Here is a 23,137-nt window from a genome sequence, read left to right as displayed (position 1 = left end):
ACCACTGAAAGTGTACATTTGTCCAGTTTACTCATGGAGCCACATTGAGATCTCCATATCTCTGGCACTAAACCAATGAGGGCCTTTAAAAGGAAGATACCAACAGGAAAGCTTGTTATGAAACAGAATCTAAAAGGGTATGAAGATATCTTTAATACTTTTTAAGTTGCAGGCATGCAAACGAAGTAAAATAAGTGCTTTTTGCCATCTTTGAGGTGTCACCGTTGGCATATAATGAAACAAGCATGGCTTCTAAAGTAATTTTTACACCCCTGTAAATTGGTTCAAAATGTGTTTGAGTAAATTCATAAAATCTGTATTTCTACCAGTTCACAACATTCCTTTTTTCCTGTTTCTTTTAGGGATCACTCGTCCTGCCTTTCTGTCCGCTGTTACCTGCCCCATTGACCAAAACCCAGCGTGGAATCCCACACTGTCTCAACCAATCTCCTGGACCTGAAGGCAAAGTGAAGATCAGATTCCTTACATCCCAAGTCCAATTTTTATTCCACTCTTGGCTACTACAAATGGACAGGAACAATCTAGCCTGCATTAAACGAAAGGAAGCAGTAATGTCCATAGCAGATGATTTGGACAAAAACTGTTATGAAACTGAGAAAGATTTTATATTCAGTTCATTTTTGTCTTGCAAACCTTTAGTCCCTCTGAGACTCTGAATATGGACCTTTGAGACCGGTATCCGACAGCCTTTCAGTTGGGTTTTCTTTTCTGGATTGGATGCTTATTTGATACCTCAACAGCATAAACACAAGACTGTTGGGTATTTCAGAAGTGGGTTATATAATCGTCTGTTTAGTTGCCAAACCCCAATTCCGGAGTACTTGGAAAAGGAGAAAACCTTGTCAACTAGTGCTGTGAGTGGGTTTTGTTGGCCTATTTGGGCTTAAACCCAAATCTCAACCTTGATTTAAGGCCACTTAGCATCCAAAAACAACTTTCTTATGACTTTCACCATTAAGACTTTGAAAATAAACTTTTGAGATCTCTAACTGGTCCTAGATGTTCTTTGAGGCCCAAAAAAACCCACAATCTTCTGAATTAGTTGTGTTTAAGATACCTCGTTAGGAATTTCAGAAGTCAAATACATATACTCATGATATTAGATGGCATTTCTAGAGAACTGAAGGAAGGAGAAAACTTCTGCTAACTAGGGGTTTTGCCAACCGGCTAGTCTTGTGACTGAACCCAAATCTCAGCCTTGTTTTAAGACCATTTGGCCCCCAAGAAACAACCTCTGCATGACTTCAAAGACTTTAGAAATGAAGCTTTAAGATATCTGGCTGGGATTAGACACTCTTTGAGGCGGGTTTTGGAAGCCCAGCAAACTTTCAGTCTTCTGGATTAGTTGTGTTTAAGATACATAGACATCATAAACCCAAGATTTCAGAAATCAACTATATATACTCATCATTTCAGATGACACCGCCACTTCCAGTGAACTTAAGGAAGGAGAACCCTTCCGCCTACTAGGGCTTGTTGACGCTTTTTGGTCCTGAACCCAACCCCCCCCCCCCCACCTTTTTTGGCCGTTTGGCACCTATTTCTTACCTCCATCTCTTCCCGACCTCCACCATTCGGCCCTCGCTGGCCACGGCAGTCCTCCCTCCCCGTTCCCCGCCCCGCCCCCACCCTACCCCTTCTCATCACTCAACACCTTCCCCACACCACACTTCCCACCCCTCCACCCAAGTCACCATGGCCACTGGTACTGCCACCACTGCCCGTGAACATCTCCTGGTGGTGCGGAGGCGCAGCCCGCACATGCGCTACACGCTGAGCCCGGAAAACCTCCGCAGCCTTTCGGCACAGGGAGGCTCTGGGAATGGGGGGAGCTCTAGAGGAGGAGCTCCCGAACCGATGGGCCTGCAGCGGGCCAACAGTGACACGGACCTGGTGACATCTGATAGCCGTTCCTCCTTAACAGCCTCTACGTACCAGTTCACGCTTGGGCGAGGGCAAAACCTGGTCATCTCTTGGGACATCAAGGAGGAGGTGGATGCCACTGACTGGATTGGGCTGTACCACATTGGTAAGATGTTTTGGGTTGTGGGAAAACTCTCTATTGAAAGTAATTCCTTTAAATGGAAGGTAAACTTGTATCTACTTACTGTTACTTAGTGTTGTGTTCATTTTTATCACTGTATCACAGGTTCTTTCTCTATAGTAATGGAAACACAACCTGCAGGTCTTTTTATAATACTATAATTAACCAAATTGCAGAAAATAATAAAAACTTCCTCATTCCCTCGTTTTGGACAAATCTGGTCAAAGGTTTGGTTGAGCTAATGTTGTTAATAAAGGACGCTCAAGCAAGCAGATTGCAATTCCTTTTGGAAGCAAAGGGTTTGTCTTCTCAAAGTAGTAATTTTTCATGCAGAGAATGTGGCCTGTAGAAGTTGTGATTGCAGTTTCTTTATTTTTTCACACAAAAAAAAATCCTTTTGCACATTACTCATCCCCATGTTGGGATACACAAACACTCATGCTGACAGGTGTCTCTCTCTCACACACACACACACACACACACACACACACACACACACATATATATATATATATATATATATATATATATATATATATATATATATATATATATATATATATATAAATTAATGAATTGGGGTAATATATAATGGTGTGTGAAAGGTTTTTTTATCATTTGATTGGATTTAAACCAAAATATAACAGGCGCCAACCAAAATATAAGACATAAAAGTGAACACTGTGTCCACATTGAATGTTAGATGTGCAACAAGCTTCATCTAAATTAATTCTCTCCCATTATAATCAACAATGTAAATTAAACCAGACATTTCTATGCACAGTAAATACTGTTATACTGCCCAGCCCAACTGTGACCTACTGTGTGGGTTTAATATGTTGATGAAGCAAGTGATTGCAAGTGAATGAGCAAATGAAAACAGATGAACTGCTGACTCTGGCTTAATTGCATCGTGTCATTAGCTACATTTTATCTCGTCCTCTCCTCCGCACTTGCGCTGATGGTTGAATCTAGTTACTCAGCACTATTTCTGATGGCTTTGAGAGCCAATAACTGCCGTAGTTTTGATTTGTAGAGGAGAGGTGGGAGGATGAGCAAAATGTGTCCCATGAGACACCAACCAACCATGAACAAACTCAACCCACCAGTATCCCTAGATACAGACTATAAGAGCAACTGCAGTACAATTAACCATTCACTGACTTGCAGTGAATTATAGGCTACGCACATTTGTTATGTTTAGAGACAATATTTTACTGTGTCATTTAGAGTAATCGCAGGTAAAGTGGGACACACTGTTGTGTTTGATATTTCTTCCTATTTCCTCTGTATAGTGTAGTGATATTTAGCTATTTAAAGATCTTTAATTAATCAATAGTATTGTGTGATAATCCATGTGGCATCAAAACTGTCTTTAGCAAATACATTTTAAAATTAATTTTGCGATCTGTCTTTCTGGGTCTAGTGCCTTTAAACAGCTAACAAACAACACTAAACAATGTTGGAAGTTAACTTCCAACATGTGCACCCATAAGAACCCATGCATTTTTGTTATGGTTGTAATGTAAACTAGTGAAAATGTCCTTCTTGAATAGAAAGAAAAATGATACTTCAGAGAACTTTCTCAGCTAAAGTAAAGCATTAGCTTGAATCATATCAAGCTTGATCAAGGCTTCAGAAATACAATATCTATAGATTTAGTTTCTTGGAAGTGGGAATTTAGTGGTGTGTTCAATGGTAATGAAACCTGGAATTGTGCATCTCTTTGTGCTATTACTTTTTTGTGATCTGTCTTTCATTTTGCAAATGATAAATCAGTTGAAAAGTATTTTGAAGGGACCTGAGTCCTACCTGAATATCATTATCATGAAACTGCTAAAGCACCCACAACAGCATGCAGTCACTACTCATGTATTATTCAAGCATAGTAAAAATATTGTTTCTATAAGATTTCATGTTTAGTTGACAAAAACTTGCCTGTTTTTCTCAAACATAAAGTATATTATATATAGTACAAGTGGGAGTAAACAAGATTTTAATCTGTGTTATGTACAATAATATGAGCGCAGGGTTCAGGATTTTTTGACAGTCATGGTCAGAGAAAGCCGATCCCTCCGGCTTCATGGGGCCATCGATCAGGACTGGGGAATTCCTCTGTGGTCTGTCCCAGAGAAAGGCCTCCGCTGAGGGATTGTGCCAGCCATCGATCCGCTCAGATCCTCTGGAGTTTCATTCACAGCCTTATTTTCCCCACGGGAGTGACCGGGTCCTGATTTATGACCTGTGTTACACACGAAAAGAACAACTGCCTTACCGGAATAGCTCCCCCAAAAATGCAAAGATTTGCTGAAAATGTACTCACCCTCAGGACATCAAAATGTAGACGAGGTCGCCTATTCCTTTGAATAGATTTGGATAAATGTATCATTACGTCACTTGCTCACCAGTGGATCCTCTGTATTGAATGGGTGCCGTCAGAATGAGACCAGAAAACTGCTTATAGAAACATCACAATAATCCACAAGTAATCCACACGACTGCAGTCCATCATTCAACATCTTGTGAAGCAAAAGGCTGCATGTTAAAAAAAAAAAACAAATCCATCGTTAAGATGTTTTAAATGTTGATTCTTACCAAATTATGAGTCCATAATAACACTTCCCCCAATGAAAAATTCATACAGTCTGAATCAGGAGAAAAATATGCATGATGCTTGTGATTGTTTCTCTTTCTGACGGCACCCATTCACTGCAGAGGATCCATTAGTGAGCAAATGATGTAATGCTAAATTTGAACAAATCTATTCAGATGAAAAAAACAAACTCATCTACATTTGGATGGCCTGAGGGTGAGTAAAAAATAATATATCCTCTTCAGATGTACTGCATTACATTTTAATGTATTCATACATTTTTGTGAAAAGATTTAACTCAACACAAAACCTATAACAGCAGCATACTTGGTTATATCTCAGCCTAAACTGAAGTAAAATAAATATTAAATGACATTTTCCATAAGGAAATTAAATCCTGTTTTTTATGGCTATTACCATTTTTTTTGCATTATGACATTATTGTCATGACAAATTAAGCACATCATCTTCACATTACTAAATAAGAAAAATAAATAAATGATAAAATAAATCTAAAGTAATATCATATTATCATGGTAATATTTGTTCTAATTCATTTTTTTGTCATTTTATTTAAAGAATAACAGGGATTGCAAAAAATATCTTCATCCATTATTTTAATGTTTACTTGAAGGCAAAAAGTTCTTAATTATCAATGCAAAATCATAATATACAGTATATGTATTATTTCTTACTTGATCTTACTTAAATATTCTTTCTATTTTGGGGTGAAACAATGTTTCAAGATACTCATAATTGAATTTGCGATTAAGTGTTTTTTTTTTTTCTTCCTCCTCCATAAGAGGCACAGACAGCTGTGCATGTCAAATTACATTTAACAAATGAAACATTTAATTAATCTGTTTAACTTTGTTTATTGGTCTTATTTTTGATGGTGTGCTCAGAATATGTCCTGATTTTACAGTAAGGCATTTAGCTGGTTTTTCCGGGAAGCTGGATGATGAAAGGCACCGCTGCGCTGGAGTCAGAGATGATTGATTTTTACTCGAGTCATGTGACACGGCCGGGTGAATTGTGGCTTCTTGTAGACGTTCAGTAACAGAGGCCCAGTGTCAGCACTGTGATATAGTTTCAGATGAGCTGTTGTTGATCACAGTAGACAAGGCTGGTCTATTTACTGAGGGTCTGACAGAATGAAAAGTGTCCCATATTTACTGATCACTGGCTGCCGTCACACCTAGAGAGAAACAGGGGCTGAACACAGAAACTCACTTCTGATGTCTGCTTCTTGTTCATACTGTGGAAAAAATCAATGGCTACCAACAGTTATATAGACATGGACGCTTGTGTAAATGGATTCTGGATCATATTGTGCTACTTTTTTTTTTTTTCTGAATGCATAGAAGGACTTTCACATCTCACTAAAGTCTTACTTTAGACTATATTTAACATTGACTGCATTAGATACATAGCTATATAAAGACATGCACTTTTATTATTATAATCATTTTTGAGAAGGTTTTTAAGTGTGAACGTCAAATTGTTTATTTAGTGTATATAGCATGACTTGAAGCTTTTTTTCACACTATTTACACCCAATTCTGATTTGATTTTCAAGTCTTATCTTTAGGATTTACTGTCTGGACTGTAATTTTGCAAGTGCTAAAATCAGATCTGTTTGTTCAGACAGAGTTTTCTGTCTGGTGTATTGCGTATATCTGTTGTTAAAAGCCTGCTCCATCCTGAATAAACCACTTGAAATCAGAAGAAAATATTTATTTTAATCCAGTTTCAAACCATATATAATGGGGGTAAGAATTAAATTTGTTAAAGATTCCATGTGTTTATTTTATTTTATTTTATTTTATTTTATTTTATTTGTCAATTACAAAAATTGGATAATATTTGAGTCATCACATTTTTGCTACTTGTCCTAATAAGTCCCAATTCTCCCTCATGTGGACATATTGCCTAACTGAGAGTTTTGTCATTAGATGTTATTCACTCTTTTGTTCAGATGCTGTTTGATCAGAATTAGAGGGCGGAAAGGAGAAAAAGATTGTGTCACAGAGAGACAGATAATCAGCAGTGGGTCATAAGGGCTCTGGTTTATGTGGCTGTATCGATTATACAGGCTCAGACTGGAAATTGAAGCTAATGTGCTCATAGACTCAGTTCACCCACAATACGTCCTGTCTGCTTTGAATCACTGCCAATCAATTCATTAGTGCCCTCTTTATACTTTGCCACTAGATGCTCTACTTGTAGTCGAGCTTAATCAATATAATCAATTGTCCTACGTCTGATTGAACTTTAATAGTTTTTTCAAATAATTTTCTGTATTGAAAAAAGCTAGAATGTATATGTTGATTTCATATATAAATATATAATACACTTTTATACACTATATTTATATACTATTATTATTACTAATATAATTTTATTATTATTCATAGATAGATCGACAGATATATAGATATACTGTATAATTAATATAAGCATTTATTATTTTTATTAATCCTCTTCATCCCACGTGAGACATAATGCCGCAATATAAGCATTACTATTAACATATTAATTGTTATTAACACCATGTATAGTATTAATAATAACTCCATACAGTAGTGTTAATAATATTAATTCTAAAATGAGTTGCAAATGCCGATTCATGCATAACATCAATACTAAATCTAGAATTGTCAGTGTGTGTATATATAGTTATTTTATGGTGCATTTGTGCTTCTATTTATTATGCATGCATGATTATATTGAGCTTTATTACTGTTCTCTTTATGGAGTAGGATTTTGAGAGAGCCAAACAGATGGGAGCAGGTAAGATGTTTGTTTGATCAGGAGCATGTTCAGTTGAGGAGTTAACATCAACTAGGAACATTGTCCCTTACCTTCAGGACAAACACTTTACCATTTGTTTGTTCTCAAGACCCTTAGAAAAGGCTTTAAGGCCTTGAGAGAATAGGCCTGAGGTGTGGCACAGTCGATCAGCCAACACTATGTTGTTTCACTGCCACACATCTATAATGAGATCTATTGACTCCTGGTGAAGGCCATGGTGTTAGTCATTTATTTATGTATAAGACAAATATTGTGTCGTCACAGATGAGACGTGTCCCGCGAAGGTTTGGGATTCGAAGAACCGTGGGGTGAATGGCATTCAGAGAGGGCAGATCGTCTGGAGGCTGGAGCCCGGACCGTACTTCATGGAACGTAAGTGAGAGCTTTGACAAACATGCACTTTCTTTTTCAAGAAGCAGGGCTTCTGTTTGGATTTGACAGTGTTTGCAAGGTTGTTGGGATCAAATTTGGTACACTACCGTTCAAAAGTTGGGAGTTAGTAATGAATATAATGTTCTTGATGATCAAATCAGCATTAAATCAGCACATAAAGAAAGAAAGAAAATATCATGGTATTAATATAGAATAGAATGATTTATGAAGGATCATGTGACACTGACACTGAAGACTCTAATAGAGTAATGATGCTGAAAATTCAGCTTTGCATCACAGGAATAAATTACACACACACACACACACACACACATAATATAATGTACTGTAATTTATATATTATTTATTTTTAAATTGTAATAATATTTCACTATATCACTGCTTTTATTGTAATTTTGATAAAATAATTGCAGCCTTGATGACAGTAAGAAGCTTCTTTCAAAAATACCCCAAACTTTTATCCAGTTGTGTAGATACAGTATGTAGAGTTTTGCCTGAGTATTAATTTGAGATAAATCTGCCTCTATACATTATGTAAAAACAACACAAATAATGTTTGAATGCTACACTGTACACTGTCATTTTTTTTAGAGTTGTAAAAAAAAAATGTACAAGCGAATACTACCTTATGTTTTCTGCTTAAAATTTTTACATTCAATTGAATGTGTTCCTTGCCGCTTATTTATAAATATTTCTAAGATTTGCAAGCAATTTCTGAGTGAAAATAGTTTCTATACCATTATTTTCTTCAGTGTAGCAGCCTAGGAACTTGAAAACACCCTCTTATTTCTCAGCAGACTGAAAAATCCAGTGCACACTGATTCCTGGGAATTACATAAAGCCAGCCAATCAGATTACAGCTTGCCTTTTGAGAAAGCTCCTGGCATTTTTGTGTTCGTTATGGATTAGATGGTCTATGAACATTCTGCCTGAGACTGAAACAATGATAAAAATATGTTATTATGTAAGAATAATAATGGAGAAATGTGTTGTTTATATTTCAAATATTTGAGAAACATGATCTTGTGTTTATATTTCTCAGCTGAGACCAAAATCTGTTTCAAATATTACCATGGAGTGAGTGGAGCGTTGAGGGCCATAACACCCTGCATCACTGTCAAGAACCCTGGAGTTACAGTAAGTCTGTGTTGACTTTTGGATTTAAACGTGTTAGTTGAGTTGTTGAGCTGCAAAATGCTCATGTTGATCAGGCAATCTTTGAATTATGCTTTCACTTAGAATATCTTTTAAAAGTGAATTTGTCACATGAACTTGAGAAAAACACATGAAAGCATTACTCATCGAAATGGCATAAAGTTATGTTTTCATAACAGTAGATTTGTCCCCCTTTTTAACCCCCTTTTTAGATGTTTATATGTCAGAGCTGTGGCCTAGAGGTTAATGGACATGTTTCAACACTCTAGCTTTGGTGCTTACTTGGAGAGCCAAGGTTCAAATCATGTTTGTTATATTTACATTTATATTTATTTATTTATATTATTTTATAAATAACAAAAAGGGAAAAAAGTAGATTTTATTTTATTTTACTCCGATGACAATTTATTAATTCAAAAAATAAAAATGTAAATAAATCTTTTTATATTGACTAATAAATCGATGTTTAAAAATGTAGTTTAATGTAACAACAAACAATGCAACAATGCGTATTTGAAATCTATTATATTTTGTATTTTAAGTAGAATTTGTTGATTTAATTGCACTAGAATTTAAAAGATTTTTTAATGTTTTTGAAATAAGTATTTTCTCACCAAGGCTGCATTTATTTGATTAAAAAATGTAGCAAAAACAGTAACACTGTGAAATATGATAACAATTTAAAATAAAAATTTTCTACTTTAATATATTTTAAAATGTAATTGATTTCTGTGATTAACGCTGAATTTTCAGCATCATTACTCCAGTCTTCAGTGTCACATGATCCTTCAGAAATCATTTTAATATGCTGATTTCCTGCTCAAATATATTAATTATTATAATCAATTGAAAACGCTTGTGCTGCTTGATATTTTTGTAAATACTGTGATCCATTTTTGAGGATTGTTTGATAGTTAAGAAGTTCAAAAGAACAACATTTATTTGAAATAGAAATATGTGTACTATTACAAATGGCTTGACTGTCACTTTTAATCAATTTAATATTAATTTAATGTAATGTAATTAAATTCCAAGAAATATACTTAATTAGTCCAGCCAGTATTTTTATGACTGTTTATGGTTCTTAAGCAACAAATGAACTTATTGCATTAATATAAAATACATTTGAAGTTTGTGCATATAGGTATTTAACAATGCTTCAAACTAACAAATTGAGTAGATATATTTCACATTTTCACATCGTCTCAGTCTTTCTCTGCCTGTGTGTCTGCAAGCTCCATTATCAGTCGCTGGAGTTTGAGGCGTATCATGTTCACAGGCATGCAGGGAATGCACAGGAAGTAGAGAGCACTCTTTGATATACTAAGCGCTGGGCTGCCGACACAACCCCACAGAACTAGTGCAAAGGGCACATTCCACCCTCTGTGACATGAGCCTAAACTCGAACCCAAGAGTGAACGGACCGATTCACTCGCAGAGCATTACTTATCTTTGTGCTATTAAAAAAAAGAGAATGATTAAGATCATGTTACTGTGATATGTGATGTGCTAAAACTATCTGTGATTCCTCAGGCAAATGGAACATGATTACAAATGGGATGGAGATATTTTCTTATATTTGAATTCTGAACTAATATTTTGAAAATGAGGTTTTGATAAAATTACTGTTGCTGCTTGATACTTTGTATGATGTGGATTGATGCAGAACACATTTTGAGCGAATACACACCCAAAACAATTAATTTAAAGAGACACTCCACCCCAAAATAAATTTTTTTGTCATTAATCACTTACCCCCATGTCGTTCCAAACCCGTTAAAGCTCAGTTCGTCTTCGGAACACAATTTAAGATATTTTTGATGAAAACAGGGAAGCCTGTGACTGTCTCATAAACTGCTAAATAAATAACAGTGTCAAGGTCCAGAAAAAGTATGAAAGTCGTCATCAGAATACTCCATCTGCCATCAGACGTGCAATCTGGGTTATATGAAGCGACGGGAACACTTTTTGTATGGAGTATTCTGACAACAACTTTCATACCTTTTCTGGACCTTGACAGTGTAATTTACTTGGCAGTCTATGGGACAGTCTCAAGCCTCCAGGTTTTCATCCAAAATATCTTCAATTGTGTTCCGAAGATGAACGAAGCTTTTACGGGTTTGAAACAACATGGGGGTAAGAGATTAATGACAAAATTTTCATTTTGGGGTGGAGTATCCCTTTAATGTAAGTTTAATGTGCATTGGCTTAACATATGGAAATTATAATGTCATTCAGAAGTCGTCATGTTGGGGCTCTGTGGCTGAACGAGAGACACTGCCATGTTAATGAGCAGGAACATTATAACACCATTGAATTATTCACGACCATGTTCCTGAACCCCTCTAAAATTTAACATGATAACCATAGTTTCAACCAAAATGCAGCTGTAAAATGTATTAACATTAATAAATACATGGAAGAAATATATAATACAAATGTGAGTATAATGAATAACTATTAAATAAATGGGCTCTCCTTCAAGATCACAGTTTTATTGTATTCACTTCAACGCTATGTGATATTTTGGCAGAAGCTGTTTATTTGATATGATTTCAGATATTAATCCAGGTCAACCAAAATGCAGCTGTAAAATCTATTAAATTAATAAATATATTGAAGAAATATTTAATACGAATGTGAATATAGTGAATAACTATTAAATAAATGGGTATAAACACACACACACACACACACACACACACACACACACACAGTATATATATATATATATATTACTTGAAATAAAATACAAATTAAAATATAAAAATAGAAATAAAAACAAACAAACAGCAAAATTGCTTAAGCTAAAGTTAAAATGAAAAATATAAAAATAATAAAAACTATATATAAAACTGTAATAGTATTAATATCTCAGTGAAAATAAAATCTCACTTCTCTGTTTCTCTACATCATAGTGTGTAATTGTGTGTTATGCTGTCCTCTACAGGTCGGGGCAGAGGGGCAGGTGGATGGACAGTCAGTCACCGAACACTGCAGGAAATTGGTCAGCTTTACTCTGTCAGGTAAGAACGGGTGATATTTACTACACCTACTCGTTTTAGTAAAAGAGACTGAGGATTTCTTTATGAAATGGTTTTTTTTTTTTTTTTTTTTTTTTTTTACAATTCTGTAAGCCTAAAAGCCATTTGAGAGGCAGTACTGTGATTTTTTTTTGTGTGTTTTTTTTTTTTTTTTTCAATCCATACCTTCATTAACCATGATAAATCATTGCAATGCACAACTTCTAAACAGTATATTGTTGTTTAAAAGCACTGCAATAATGGATGCATTACATGTAAATAAAAAAATATATAGTTTTTATTATAAAAAAAAAACAATTCATGCACCAAGTAATATAGTTCATTTGGCTTAATGTTTTTAATGTTTAAGACTAATTTTGAAATGATTTGAAATGCATCACATTCTAACGAAATATACAATCTGACATAAAGTGATCTGTTGTCTTCTTAATTTAACCTCCTCTATATATCTGCCCTCTTGTGGCAATGAGCTGTTAGTGCAGATAGATAGATAGATAGATAGATAGATAGATAGATAGATAGATAGATAGATAGATAGATAGAAAGATTTTCTTGATGCTGCTAGCTCACAATATGTGTGCGTTTATTGCAGATATCAGGGCTCAGGGTCTGAAGAAGGGCATGTTTTTTAATCCGGACCCCTATCTGAAGATGAGCATTCAGCCAGGCAAGAGGAACGGCTTCCCTGCATTCACTCACCATGGCCAGGAGAGACGCACCTCCATCATATCCAACACCACTAACCCTGTGTGGCACGGAGAGGTAATTCGTATTCACGTGTGATCATGGACTGGGGTGGATAATGAGGTGTGCTGTTTGTGTTGACTTCTTCAGCGCTTAACCTCTGGATGCTGCAGGGTGACCTCCCTGCTGTCAGTCCACTGTGAGGAGCTGAGAAGTTAATGGGATGTAACCAAGTAGGGGTGACTCTGAAACGAGAAGTTTTCAGTAAAAGCATAGTTCCCTTGAGCACAGTGCGCTTTCTCAAGAAGTTACTGCACTATGAGTTGATAACATCTCCTAAATGTAAACATTTTTCTACTTCAGGGGAATTTTTAAGAATTCTACCATGGCACATTTCCAAAAGGTATATTTAAAGTAAAGAAGATCTTACAAAAGATTGAATATACTGTAAGATTGGTTATGATTTTACTTCCCCTGCACAAAAACATAACTGTAAACCTTAATTTTCATACAACACTTCTTTTCCCCTGGCCTGCAGAAGTACACTTTTGTTGCTCTGATGACGGACGTTTTGGAAATCGAGGTCAAGGACAAATTTGCAAAAAGTCGCCCGATCATCAAACGCTTTTTAGGTCAGCTGACCATGCCAGTGCAGAGACTGCTGGAGAGGCATTCCGCCGGGTCAGTATTCACTATTGAAATATATTAAGTATGAGCTTTTATTAACAGAGTTATATGCTCCGAGTATCGTGCAGTTCATTTTTGTCCACAGATGTTTATGTAAACATAATTTTTGTAATAATTTAAGAGGTAAATATTATTGTAAAAAAGAACTTGGTTTGGTAGATACTGTATTTGGTACAGTACTTTTGTATAAACTTATTTATACAGATGCTTAATACAGATTTTATGACAAGAAAATAATTTTTATCTGTGTGATGTTTTTTTTCTTTTGGAAAAAAGGGATCAACATGTGAGCTACACGCTTTGTCATCGTCTGCCGACAGAACATGTGAGTGGACATCTTCACTTCAGGGTGGAGATCACCTCCAACGGACACGAAGGTACAGATTACAGTAGATTTATTTCTACATTCAATATCACTCAAAAGTTTGGGGTTGATAATTTTTTTTAATGATTTTGAGAGAAGCCTCTTATGCTCACCAAGGCAGCATTTATTTGATTAAAAATACGTACGAATGGAAATATTAATACAGTTTAATTTTTTATTGTTTATTTTAATTTTTTACGTTTTCTATTTTAATATGTCTTATTAAATGTAATTTATTCCTGTAATCAAAGCTGAATTTTCAGCATCATTACTCCAGTCTTCAGTGTCACATGATCCTTCAGAAATCATTCTAATATGCTGATTTGATCAAGAAACATTTCTTATTATTATCAATGTTGAAAACAGTTGTGATGCTTAATATCAAACATTTCTGGAATGAATATTATGTATTTAAAATTGAAATTTGTTGTAACTGTCTATATATGTTATACAATTACAAATGTCTTTATTGTCACTTTTAAAAATTTTGTGCACCATCATTTTTAACATCTTTCAAAAAAATAAATCGGTGGTGTAGCAGTTTTTTCAAAAGTGGAGTTTTTAGCTTTTTTTTCTATTTTTTCAACAATTTAACATTTTACAGTTTTTACAGTTACATCCTTGGCAGATATTTCTGATTCTAAAATCTGATTTGATGAGCCATGTTTAAATTTGTTGTAAAACACAAATGTAAATGTAATTCTTGTAAACTATAAACAGCCTACAGTTAGCTAATGAAGTATTTTACTTGGTTAAAATATATATGTATTCATTTGAGGGGGCTTATTGGGTCCCCTTTGTGTTTAATGCCTCACAAGATCCCTTTTCAGTGTTCTTTGTTAAATATAGAAAGTTCAAAAGAACAGCATTTATCTCAAATAGAAATATTTGTATCTTTATAAATGTCTTTACTGTCACTTTTGATTAATTGAATGTCTCCTTGCTGAATAAAAGTGTTATGCTTTTGTAGAAGCCATGGGGTCTCTGTTGGGAGCCTCCTCTATGAATGGAGATCCAGGGAGCCCATCAGACGATGAGGATGTTTTGCATCCTTCATCCCGCATGGCCAGGGGTCCCTCGCCCACCGGCTCTGAAGGGTCCCTTCATGGTGACACCTTTAGGACTGATGAGTGCATGATGGACCCTGATGAGGATCGGCTCTTGAGAGACGGAGCCCCAGACTTGGCTGAAGGAACCCCAGGCCACACTCATCGTCAGGCTTCACTTAACGACTATCTGGATGCTATTGAGGCTCCTAAGGGCCCCGGAGACAGACCTCTTGGGGCTGCCTCACCTAAACTACGCTCCAGTTTCCCCACCGACACACGGCTCAATGCTATGTTACATATAGACTCTGATGAAGACGAGGAGGGACACGCCTCCCGGGATCCGGCATTGACCAATGGTGCTCCGCGGCCTGAGGGACACACCTCCTCTGAACAGGACAAAGGGGAGGGTCCTGTCAATGAGAGGCTTGAGTCGGAAGCGGCGAGCAGTGCCACAGATACGGAGGCCACGGCATCGGGGTCAAGCAGTGGCACCACAAAGAGCCAAAATGGAGGTGCAGAGGACAGTCAGGAAGGAGTTGCTGCCTCTGGAGACTCGACACAGAGCACCGGAAGCTCTCAGCGGCCAGCTCCCAAAATACAGGTCTGTAGGGTCTGGCAGCTCTATTCTATTCTGTTCTGTCTGTCTGTTTAAAACCTGCATGGAAAAGAAAATATATGCCATAAATTATTTAATGTAGAAATTATTTGGTTTATTCAAGCATAAAACTGCATTTTTTACATATCTCAGCCATCATTTTAAGTAATAATAATCATCATCATCATCATCATCATTTTCCCAATTTGTATTGTAATGTTGTTCTTCCTTGCATCATTATACATAATCCATTTCTTCCAGGATGAGGAAGGAGTTGCACCCAAGGCGGTCACTGGGGATGAAGGATCATCACAGGCCGCTACAGTCACAGAGTCCTCAGCATCTGCCAGTAATGCAGCTAGTGAAGGGGGCGGAGCCACAGCAGCTAAGCAGCCAGAGCAGGGGAACTCCAGCGAGACGGCCAATGAGGAGGAGGAAGATGCCGAAATCTGGCAGAGGAGGCGGAGTCTGCGAGCATCAGGGAACGCATCACAGGCTGAAGGGATGGAAGTAACCAATGAAGTGAGAAGGGCAGCTGACGCAGCACAGGCTGCCACAGTGACAGATGGAGAGACAGGTAACTTCCTGGGTTATTTATATACTAGATCAGCAATAGGAAGGGATAAGGGAATTTTATTTTCAATCCTCCATCAGCTTTTACCATCAGTTATAACTTTTCTGCACATTAAATAAAAAAAGATAACATAATTATAATAAATAATAATATTATAATATTAAAGGGATGTAAAAAATATTTTATTAAAATATTTTATTACAAAAATTAGTTTATTGAAATAAATATTAACTGTTAAAAACTGTTATATTTAATATATATTTTTTATTAAATAGCATGAATTTGTCATTGTTAATGCTGATCATAATAGTAATAAGTACAATAAATAAAAATAAGAATTATGTTATTATTAAAATAAAATATTATATAATATTAATATTAAAAATAATATGTATTATATTAAAATATAAAATAGTATGTCTGATTCGTTGTTGTCAATAATAATAATAATATTAATAACATGTATACAAAATGAATGTCACCATAAATAAAATAATAATTGTTATTATTAAAATATATTGTTATTTAAATATTAGGAAGATTAATAACATAATATTTATAATATACAAATATAAAATAGTATATCAAAAACAGCACCACCAACAATAATAAAAATATATGAAAAATATACATATTACAATAAAGAAAAATTATAATGAATTATTCTATTATTAAAATATTTTATTGTGTGAATAATAATAATATTATACAATATTTATGTGATATGATGTAAAATATATATATATATATATATATAAATATATATATATATAATATATATATATATATATATATATATATATATATATATATATTTTTTTTTTAAAGTCAATATATTATTAATCAAATATTAATTCTATTCAAATAAAATATAATTAACATTATCTGGCTTTATTTAATAGGAAAAACAGGAGACTTTGTGAATAATTTGTGTATAATATATGTACAGTATGTTTTCATTGATCTTTCACAACACAAATAACCCATCTTGCCCTTCTGAAGGAGCCAGCGCTCAAGTGAACGGCCATCAGCCAATGCAGTCTCTTCCTTCAGTCCGTCACGACATCAGCCGCTATCAGAGAGTAGACGAGCCTCTTCCACCAAGTGAGAGAATATTTTTGTATTTGTTTGAGATTCACCATGCCTGTCCTAAAGGATCTTTTGAAATGATGCTCATTATATGATTATGTTTGATTATAACATTATAAGTGGACTTTAAATGTGTATATTGTAGACTGGGAAGCTCGTATAGACAGTCACGGCAGGATTTTCTATGTGGATCATGTGAACAGAACCACCACCTGGCAGCGGCCCACTGCTCCACCTGCACCTCAGGTCCTACAGAGATCCAACTCCATTCAGCAGATGGAGCAGCTCAACCGAAGGTCAGTGTTTACACCAGCAGATATCTATCAGGATGGCATGAAATCAGCCTTGATTAGAGTGACTTCTTATAGGAGGAGAGCTTTGAGAACACGGTGACCTTAAGTTCCAATATCTCTGGATTAATCTGAGTCTGAAATGCCATTTGTTAATCCTCACTTGTATGGAAAAACAGCTCTTTAAAAATGTCACCCAGCAGTCACCACAGCAACCTAATCTGTTCTGCCATTATCATGCTCTTTCAAAACATCTCTCACGCCCTCTCATCCGCTTTCTCTCCCTCAACTTGATTTCAATTGATTTCGCTTAATTAGCATGCATTTCACTTGCAAAAGCAGTTGTAGCATAGCTGTGTACAGCATCCGAAGTTAACAGTTTGCCAAGCATAAAATGTCAGTGAAAATGAGATTCAAATCAAGCTTTTTTAAGTCTAGGAACGTATGTGGAATATTCTCTTCTCAGCTAAAAATAATGCAAAATGCAATGTCATGACTGGCGAGAACTGTTTGTGACATACATTTTTCTGATTCAAAGGTTTGACAATTTAATTTAATTTAATTTAATTTAATTTAATTTAATTTAATTTAATTTAATTTAATTTAATTTAATTTAATTTAATTTAATTTAATTTAATTTAATTTAATTTAATTTAATTTAATTTAATTTAATTTAATTTAATTTAATTTAATTCATTTGATTTCATTCGCCAGTATTATTTGCTTTAAATGAAATTAAAATAAAATATTTATAATTACTTATGTTTACCTTATGTTTCTGTTTTGGTGCTCAAGAAACATTTCTTAAAATCATGTTTGTTTCAATATATATATATATATATATATATATATATATATATATATATATATATTTAATTTAATAAACGTGCTGCCTAATATATATATATATATATATATATATATATATATATATATATATATATATATATATATATATATATATATATATATATATATATATATATATATATATATAGTGAAAACTGTAATAATTTAACCATATGATTCTTCAAATAATAAAAACAGCATTTATTTTAAATATAAATCTTTTGTAACATAAATGTCTTTACTGTATTATCTCTTAGAAATGTAATACATCCTTGTTGAATAAAAGTATTAAAATACAAATATATTATTATATATTAATTTCCATATTTATTATACAGAGTATTTTATTTTTCATTTTTCTTTTAACATTAAAAATTATACATATATGATTAACATATTACTTAATTACATAATTTTTTAGTATTTTGTTTGATTAATTTTGGTCAATATTAATTTAAAAGGGTACAGTAGGCTGAAATAGAAATAACTAATTTAGCAATAATAAATGCATTACAGAATAATATAATATTTTTTGTGAAAACTGTAATATTTGTTCAGGATTCTTGGATACAATAGAATTATAATAGGAAGTCCAAAAGAACACAATTTATTTTTAATAAAAATCTTTTGTAACATAAATGTCTTTACTGTAATTTCTTCTAAATTTGATACATCCTTGTTGAATAAAAGTACTAAAATATACATATATCAATATCCATATTTATTATACAGAGTAGTTTTTCTTTTTTCTTTTAAAAATGTAATTATGCATGATAAATTTTTTAGTATTTTATTGTATATATATTTTTTTCATTATTAATTTAAAACAGTAAAGTAGGCTGAAATAATAAATACATTACAGAAGCAACAAAATATAATTAAAAATACGTCCACATATACCAATAAATGGATCTCTTTTTTTTGTGTTCAGGTATCAGAGTATTCGGAGGACAATAACCAATGAGAGGACAGACGAACAGGCTGCAGAGATGCCTACAGACGAAAACGACCTGCTGCATCCCTCCATACCCGGTACTCTCTCACACACTGCATTCAGATGAGTCTGCTTAGTTAGATATGAGGAAATATGCAATAGAGAAAAACAGATCTTTTGATTTAAGCCAACATACATAACACACTCTGGTTGTCCTCTCTTTTAGAGTACCGTCGGGACGGCGTGGTTGGGCCCGCTAGCTCTCGCTCGCGCTTGTCTCTGCTGCTTCAGTCCCCCAGCGCCAAGTTTCTCACCAGCCCGGATTTCTTCACCATACTGCATTCCAACCCTGTATGTCTCCAAACACATGAATTATTCACACTTTTTTACCACAAGCCAATTTTCCATCCCTTGAAGGAATTTTGTGGTTGTGGTGTTTTTTCCCAAACCCATCATCTGGTTCCATCATTCATTTTGGCGACCGATACTTTCAAAAGTAACATGTTATACTAAGTCATTTTGTTGCATTTAAAATTTTTAGAAGGCAATTAGAATTACTAAAACACTACGGAAACCTCTTGTCTGTTTATTTTTTTCAGAGTGCCTACCGCGTGTTTACAAGTAACACGTGTCTAAAACACATGATCAGTAAAGTGCGACGGGACGCGCACCACTTTGAGCGCTACCAGCACAATCGAGACCTGGTTGCCTTCCTCAACATGTTCGCCAACAAACAGCTGGATCTGCCGCGGGGCTGGGAAATGAAACACGACCACACGGGAAAGGTCTGGAAACATCTTCTCTGTCTTCTGTGTTTACACATTCTGGATGTGTATCGCTGCCTCTGTCTCTCTTTTACCCACTGCTTTTAATTTTACTGTGCATTTCTAAATAAAATAAAATTTTGTTTATTTTTGGGATTTAAATATAATTTAGAATGCCATATAATATGAATATGAACATAAGATATGGCAAAAATAATAATATATACCAATATATACCATTCAAAAATTGGGGGTGGTAAGATTTTTTTCATGTTTTTGAAGAAAGGCTCTTATGCTCTCCAAGGCTGTATTTTTTTAAAATTAAAAATACAGTAAAACATTAATTTGTGAAATATTATTTAAATAAATATTTCCTACTTAAATACAATTTAAAATGTAATTTATTCTTGTGATCAAAGCTGTATTTTCAGCATCATTACTCCAGTCGTCAGTGTCACATGATCCCTATGAAATTATTCTAATATGCTGATTTAATAATAAAGATATACTTATTATTATTTTGATATTAATATTTTTGTTTGAATGATTCTTTGATTAATTAAGTAGTTAAAAAACAGCATTAATTTGATATATATATATATATATATATATATATATATATATATATACATATAAAAACTAATGAGGGACAGACAGGTGATGAGTATTAACCAATGATGAACTAATGAGATCAGGAACAGACCCAAATAAGGGTAAACAGGAACCGGGAGGTACCAACAGAAAATAACCTAAATTCCATAACCGTGATATATATATATATATACATATGTGTGTTTATATATATATATATATATAAAAATATATATGTACCTACAATGTTAACATCCATATATAATGTACATAATTATTTTTATTCTTTGTGCTCATATGCCTGTCATTTACGATAATTTTTTTTTCTGTGTTTGCCTCATTTAACATTTCCCCTGTATTTAATATATATATATATATATATATATATATATATATATATATATATATATATATATATATATATATTAGATTATTTTATATTATATATTAATCAGCATGATTACTAATATGTAATTTTATAAATGGAATATTTATAAAATTATAAAATAATTACTAAATGTAGTATTATATTCTTGAGTGTTTAGTTGTCAATTGCCATGTAAAATCATTTTGATCTTTCGGGAAGTGCTTTACAGTAATTCACTGGAAACCTAGCAGGAAAGCAGACATACAGGACCGCAGATAAATGTTTCAAATATGCTTTAAAAGTACGACCATAACACTTACTGTAAATATTTTATGCGTTAGTGTTTTTACTGGTGCATTCATGTAAGTGCTTCAGCATGAATATAAGCATCACGTTTGTGGTTTTAAATCCCTCAACCTACTTACCATGATTGTGTCTTCTTCTCAGCCTTTCTTCGTGGACCATAACTGCAGGGCGACCACCTTCACAGACCCACGACTGCCGCTGCAGAGTGCCCGACCCAGCAGCCTCCTCGCCCACCGCCAGCACCTCAGCCGCCAGCGCAGCCACAGCGCAGGGGAGGTGAGCACACGACGCCTGGTGAGCCTTCCATACACGCGCCACTAGAGGCCTCCTCCAATCAGACGCTTGAGATTAGAGTCCAAGCTCCTCCCACGTGGTTTGCAGCAGTTATCATTGCAGAAGGGATCTGAATGAACCTCTAGCCCTAAGCATTACACTTTGAGGCACTTTTCATTTGGCCAAACATTCACAACACCCTAGAAACCAATTTAGTTTCGCAAAAATATAGTTTAAATAAATTTCCAAATGTTATTGTTTTTAGGAAATGAATGCATTAAATCTCAGATAAACTTGTTGATTTAATTCCAAATAAATTGTTCTTTTAACTTACTATTTAAAAAAAAAAACATCCTGAAAAAAAATGCATCATGGTTTTCACAAAAATATTAAGCAGCACAACTGTTTTCAACATTGATAATAATAAGAATGTTTTTGAGCTGCAAATCAGCATATTAGACTGATTTCTGAAGGATCATGTGACACTGTAGACTGGAGTAATAATGCTGAAAATTCAGCTATACATCATTGGAATAAATTACATTTTAAAATATATTAAAATAGAAAACAGTTATTTTAAATAGTACAAAAATTTCCCAATATTATTGTTTGTAGTGTACTTTTAATCAAATAAATGCTGCCTTGGTGAGTGTAAGAGACTTGTTTAAAAAAAAAAAAAAAAATTCTTAAATCTTACTGACCTCAAACTTTTGCACAGTAGTGTTGATCATAATAAGCCTTTACTTAACCAATAATAAAATGCTAAGAATAGCGTGGGACAGTAACCAGATATACCAAATGAATATATTTTTAGTTGTAGCAGTTTCACATAAATCTTTACATCATAAAATATTCTCAGCAGGTTTCTCATTAGGGAATCTGATCTTCTGTCACATCGTGGCCGTGTGGAGAACAGATCGTCCTCTCAGGCCTCTTTAGATATGCTGATTAATTTCATAGCGTCGCTCTCCGCTGTGTCCCAGCATGCACTGTGTCATTTTCACATCAGTCCACCCACAGTCTCCTGTGTGTGTGTGTTTGTGTGTGTGTGTGTGTGTGTGTGTGTGTGTGTGTGTGTGTGTGTGTGTGTGTGTGTGTGTGTGTGTGTGTGTGTGTGTGTGTGTGTGTTTGTCAGTGGGCCATATGTGGATGCATGTAAACATGTTGTGTCTAAATATTATTCCACTAATCTTTAAATCCTCTGTGTCTTCATAACATAAAAATGCAAATTAGCCCACTTAATTAAAAAAGTCCCCCTCCTCATATAAACACCTCGGGAAAAAAGGCCAGGGAAGTTTTACAATCCGCTCAGCTTTAGCAAAAGAGCTGTCAGATCTTTAGTCAGAGGGCTCTTAATGAAGCTTTCATCTTTAAAGTACACTCACTAGGGAGCAAATATCCAGTGAATTATGCAAAAGCATCTAAAGCCTCGCAATTCAGTATTTACATGCAAATTACATAATGAATTAATATATAGATCTATCTTTGAAGGCTTTACTATTTTGCATGTGTGTATAATAATGTGTGTGTGTATAATATTTGAATGAATTTTATATACATTTATTGTTGCATATTAATATTTATTATTTTATATATTTTGTACTATTAATAAACATTAAGCATTTTTGTTTATGCATATATATTATATATATATATA

At 34.2% G+C, this 23,137-nt stretch overlaps 1 protein-coding gene across 3 annotated transcripts in view; it reads left to right on the top strand.

Annotated features, from left to right (window-relative positions):
• Positions 1-23,137, top strand: part of hecw2b (HECT, C2 and WW domain containing E3 ubiquitin protein ligase 2b) — a 59,011-nt gene that overhangs the window by 23,064 nt on the left and 12,810 nt on the right. For 2 of the 3 annotated variants that reach the window (XM_042716972.1, XM_042716974.1), the window contains 15 exons: positions 363-2,050; positions 7,737-7,844; positions 8,908-9,002; positions 11,971-12,046; positions 12,657-12,826; positions 13,287-13,429; positions 13,712-13,812; positions 14,770-15,449; positions 15,705-16,020; positions 17,020-17,121; positions 17,252-17,402; positions 19,177-19,277; positions 19,406-19,530; positions 19,779-19,964; positions 21,349-21,501. In XM_042716972.1, the coding sequence (XP_042572906.1) occupies positions 1,717-2,050; positions 7,737-7,844; positions 8,908-9,002; positions 11,971-12,046; positions 12,657-12,826; positions 13,287-13,429; positions 13,712-13,812; positions 14,770-15,449; positions 15,705-16,020; positions 17,020-17,121; positions 17,252-17,402; positions 19,177-19,277; positions 19,406-19,530; positions 19,779-19,964; positions 21,349-21,501 (2,841 nt within the window). In that variant the 5' untranslated portion in view covers positions 363-1,716. The remainder of the gene's footprint in view (positions 1-362; positions 2,051-7,736; positions 7,845-8,907; positions 9,003-11,970; positions 12,047-12,656; positions 12,827-13,286; positions 13,430-13,711; positions 13,813-14,769; positions 15,450-15,704; positions 16,021-17,019; positions 17,122-17,251; positions 17,403-19,176; positions 19,278-19,405; positions 19,531-19,778; positions 19,965-21,348; positions 21,502-23,137) is intronic. The other variant, XM_042716975.1, reaches the window with a different exon arrangement.

Source organism: Cyprinus carpio, chromosome B1 (assembly GCF_018340385.1).
Source record: "Cyprinus carpio isolate SPL01 chromosome B1, ASM1834038v1, whole genome shotgun sequence".
Lineage (NCBI taxonomy): Eukaryota > Metazoa > Chordata > Actinopteri > Cypriniformes > Cyprinidae > Cyprinus > Cyprinus carpio.
The sequence above is the reverse complement of the archived record's forward strand: the minus strand, read 5'-3'. Positions and strand labels throughout refer to the sequence as shown.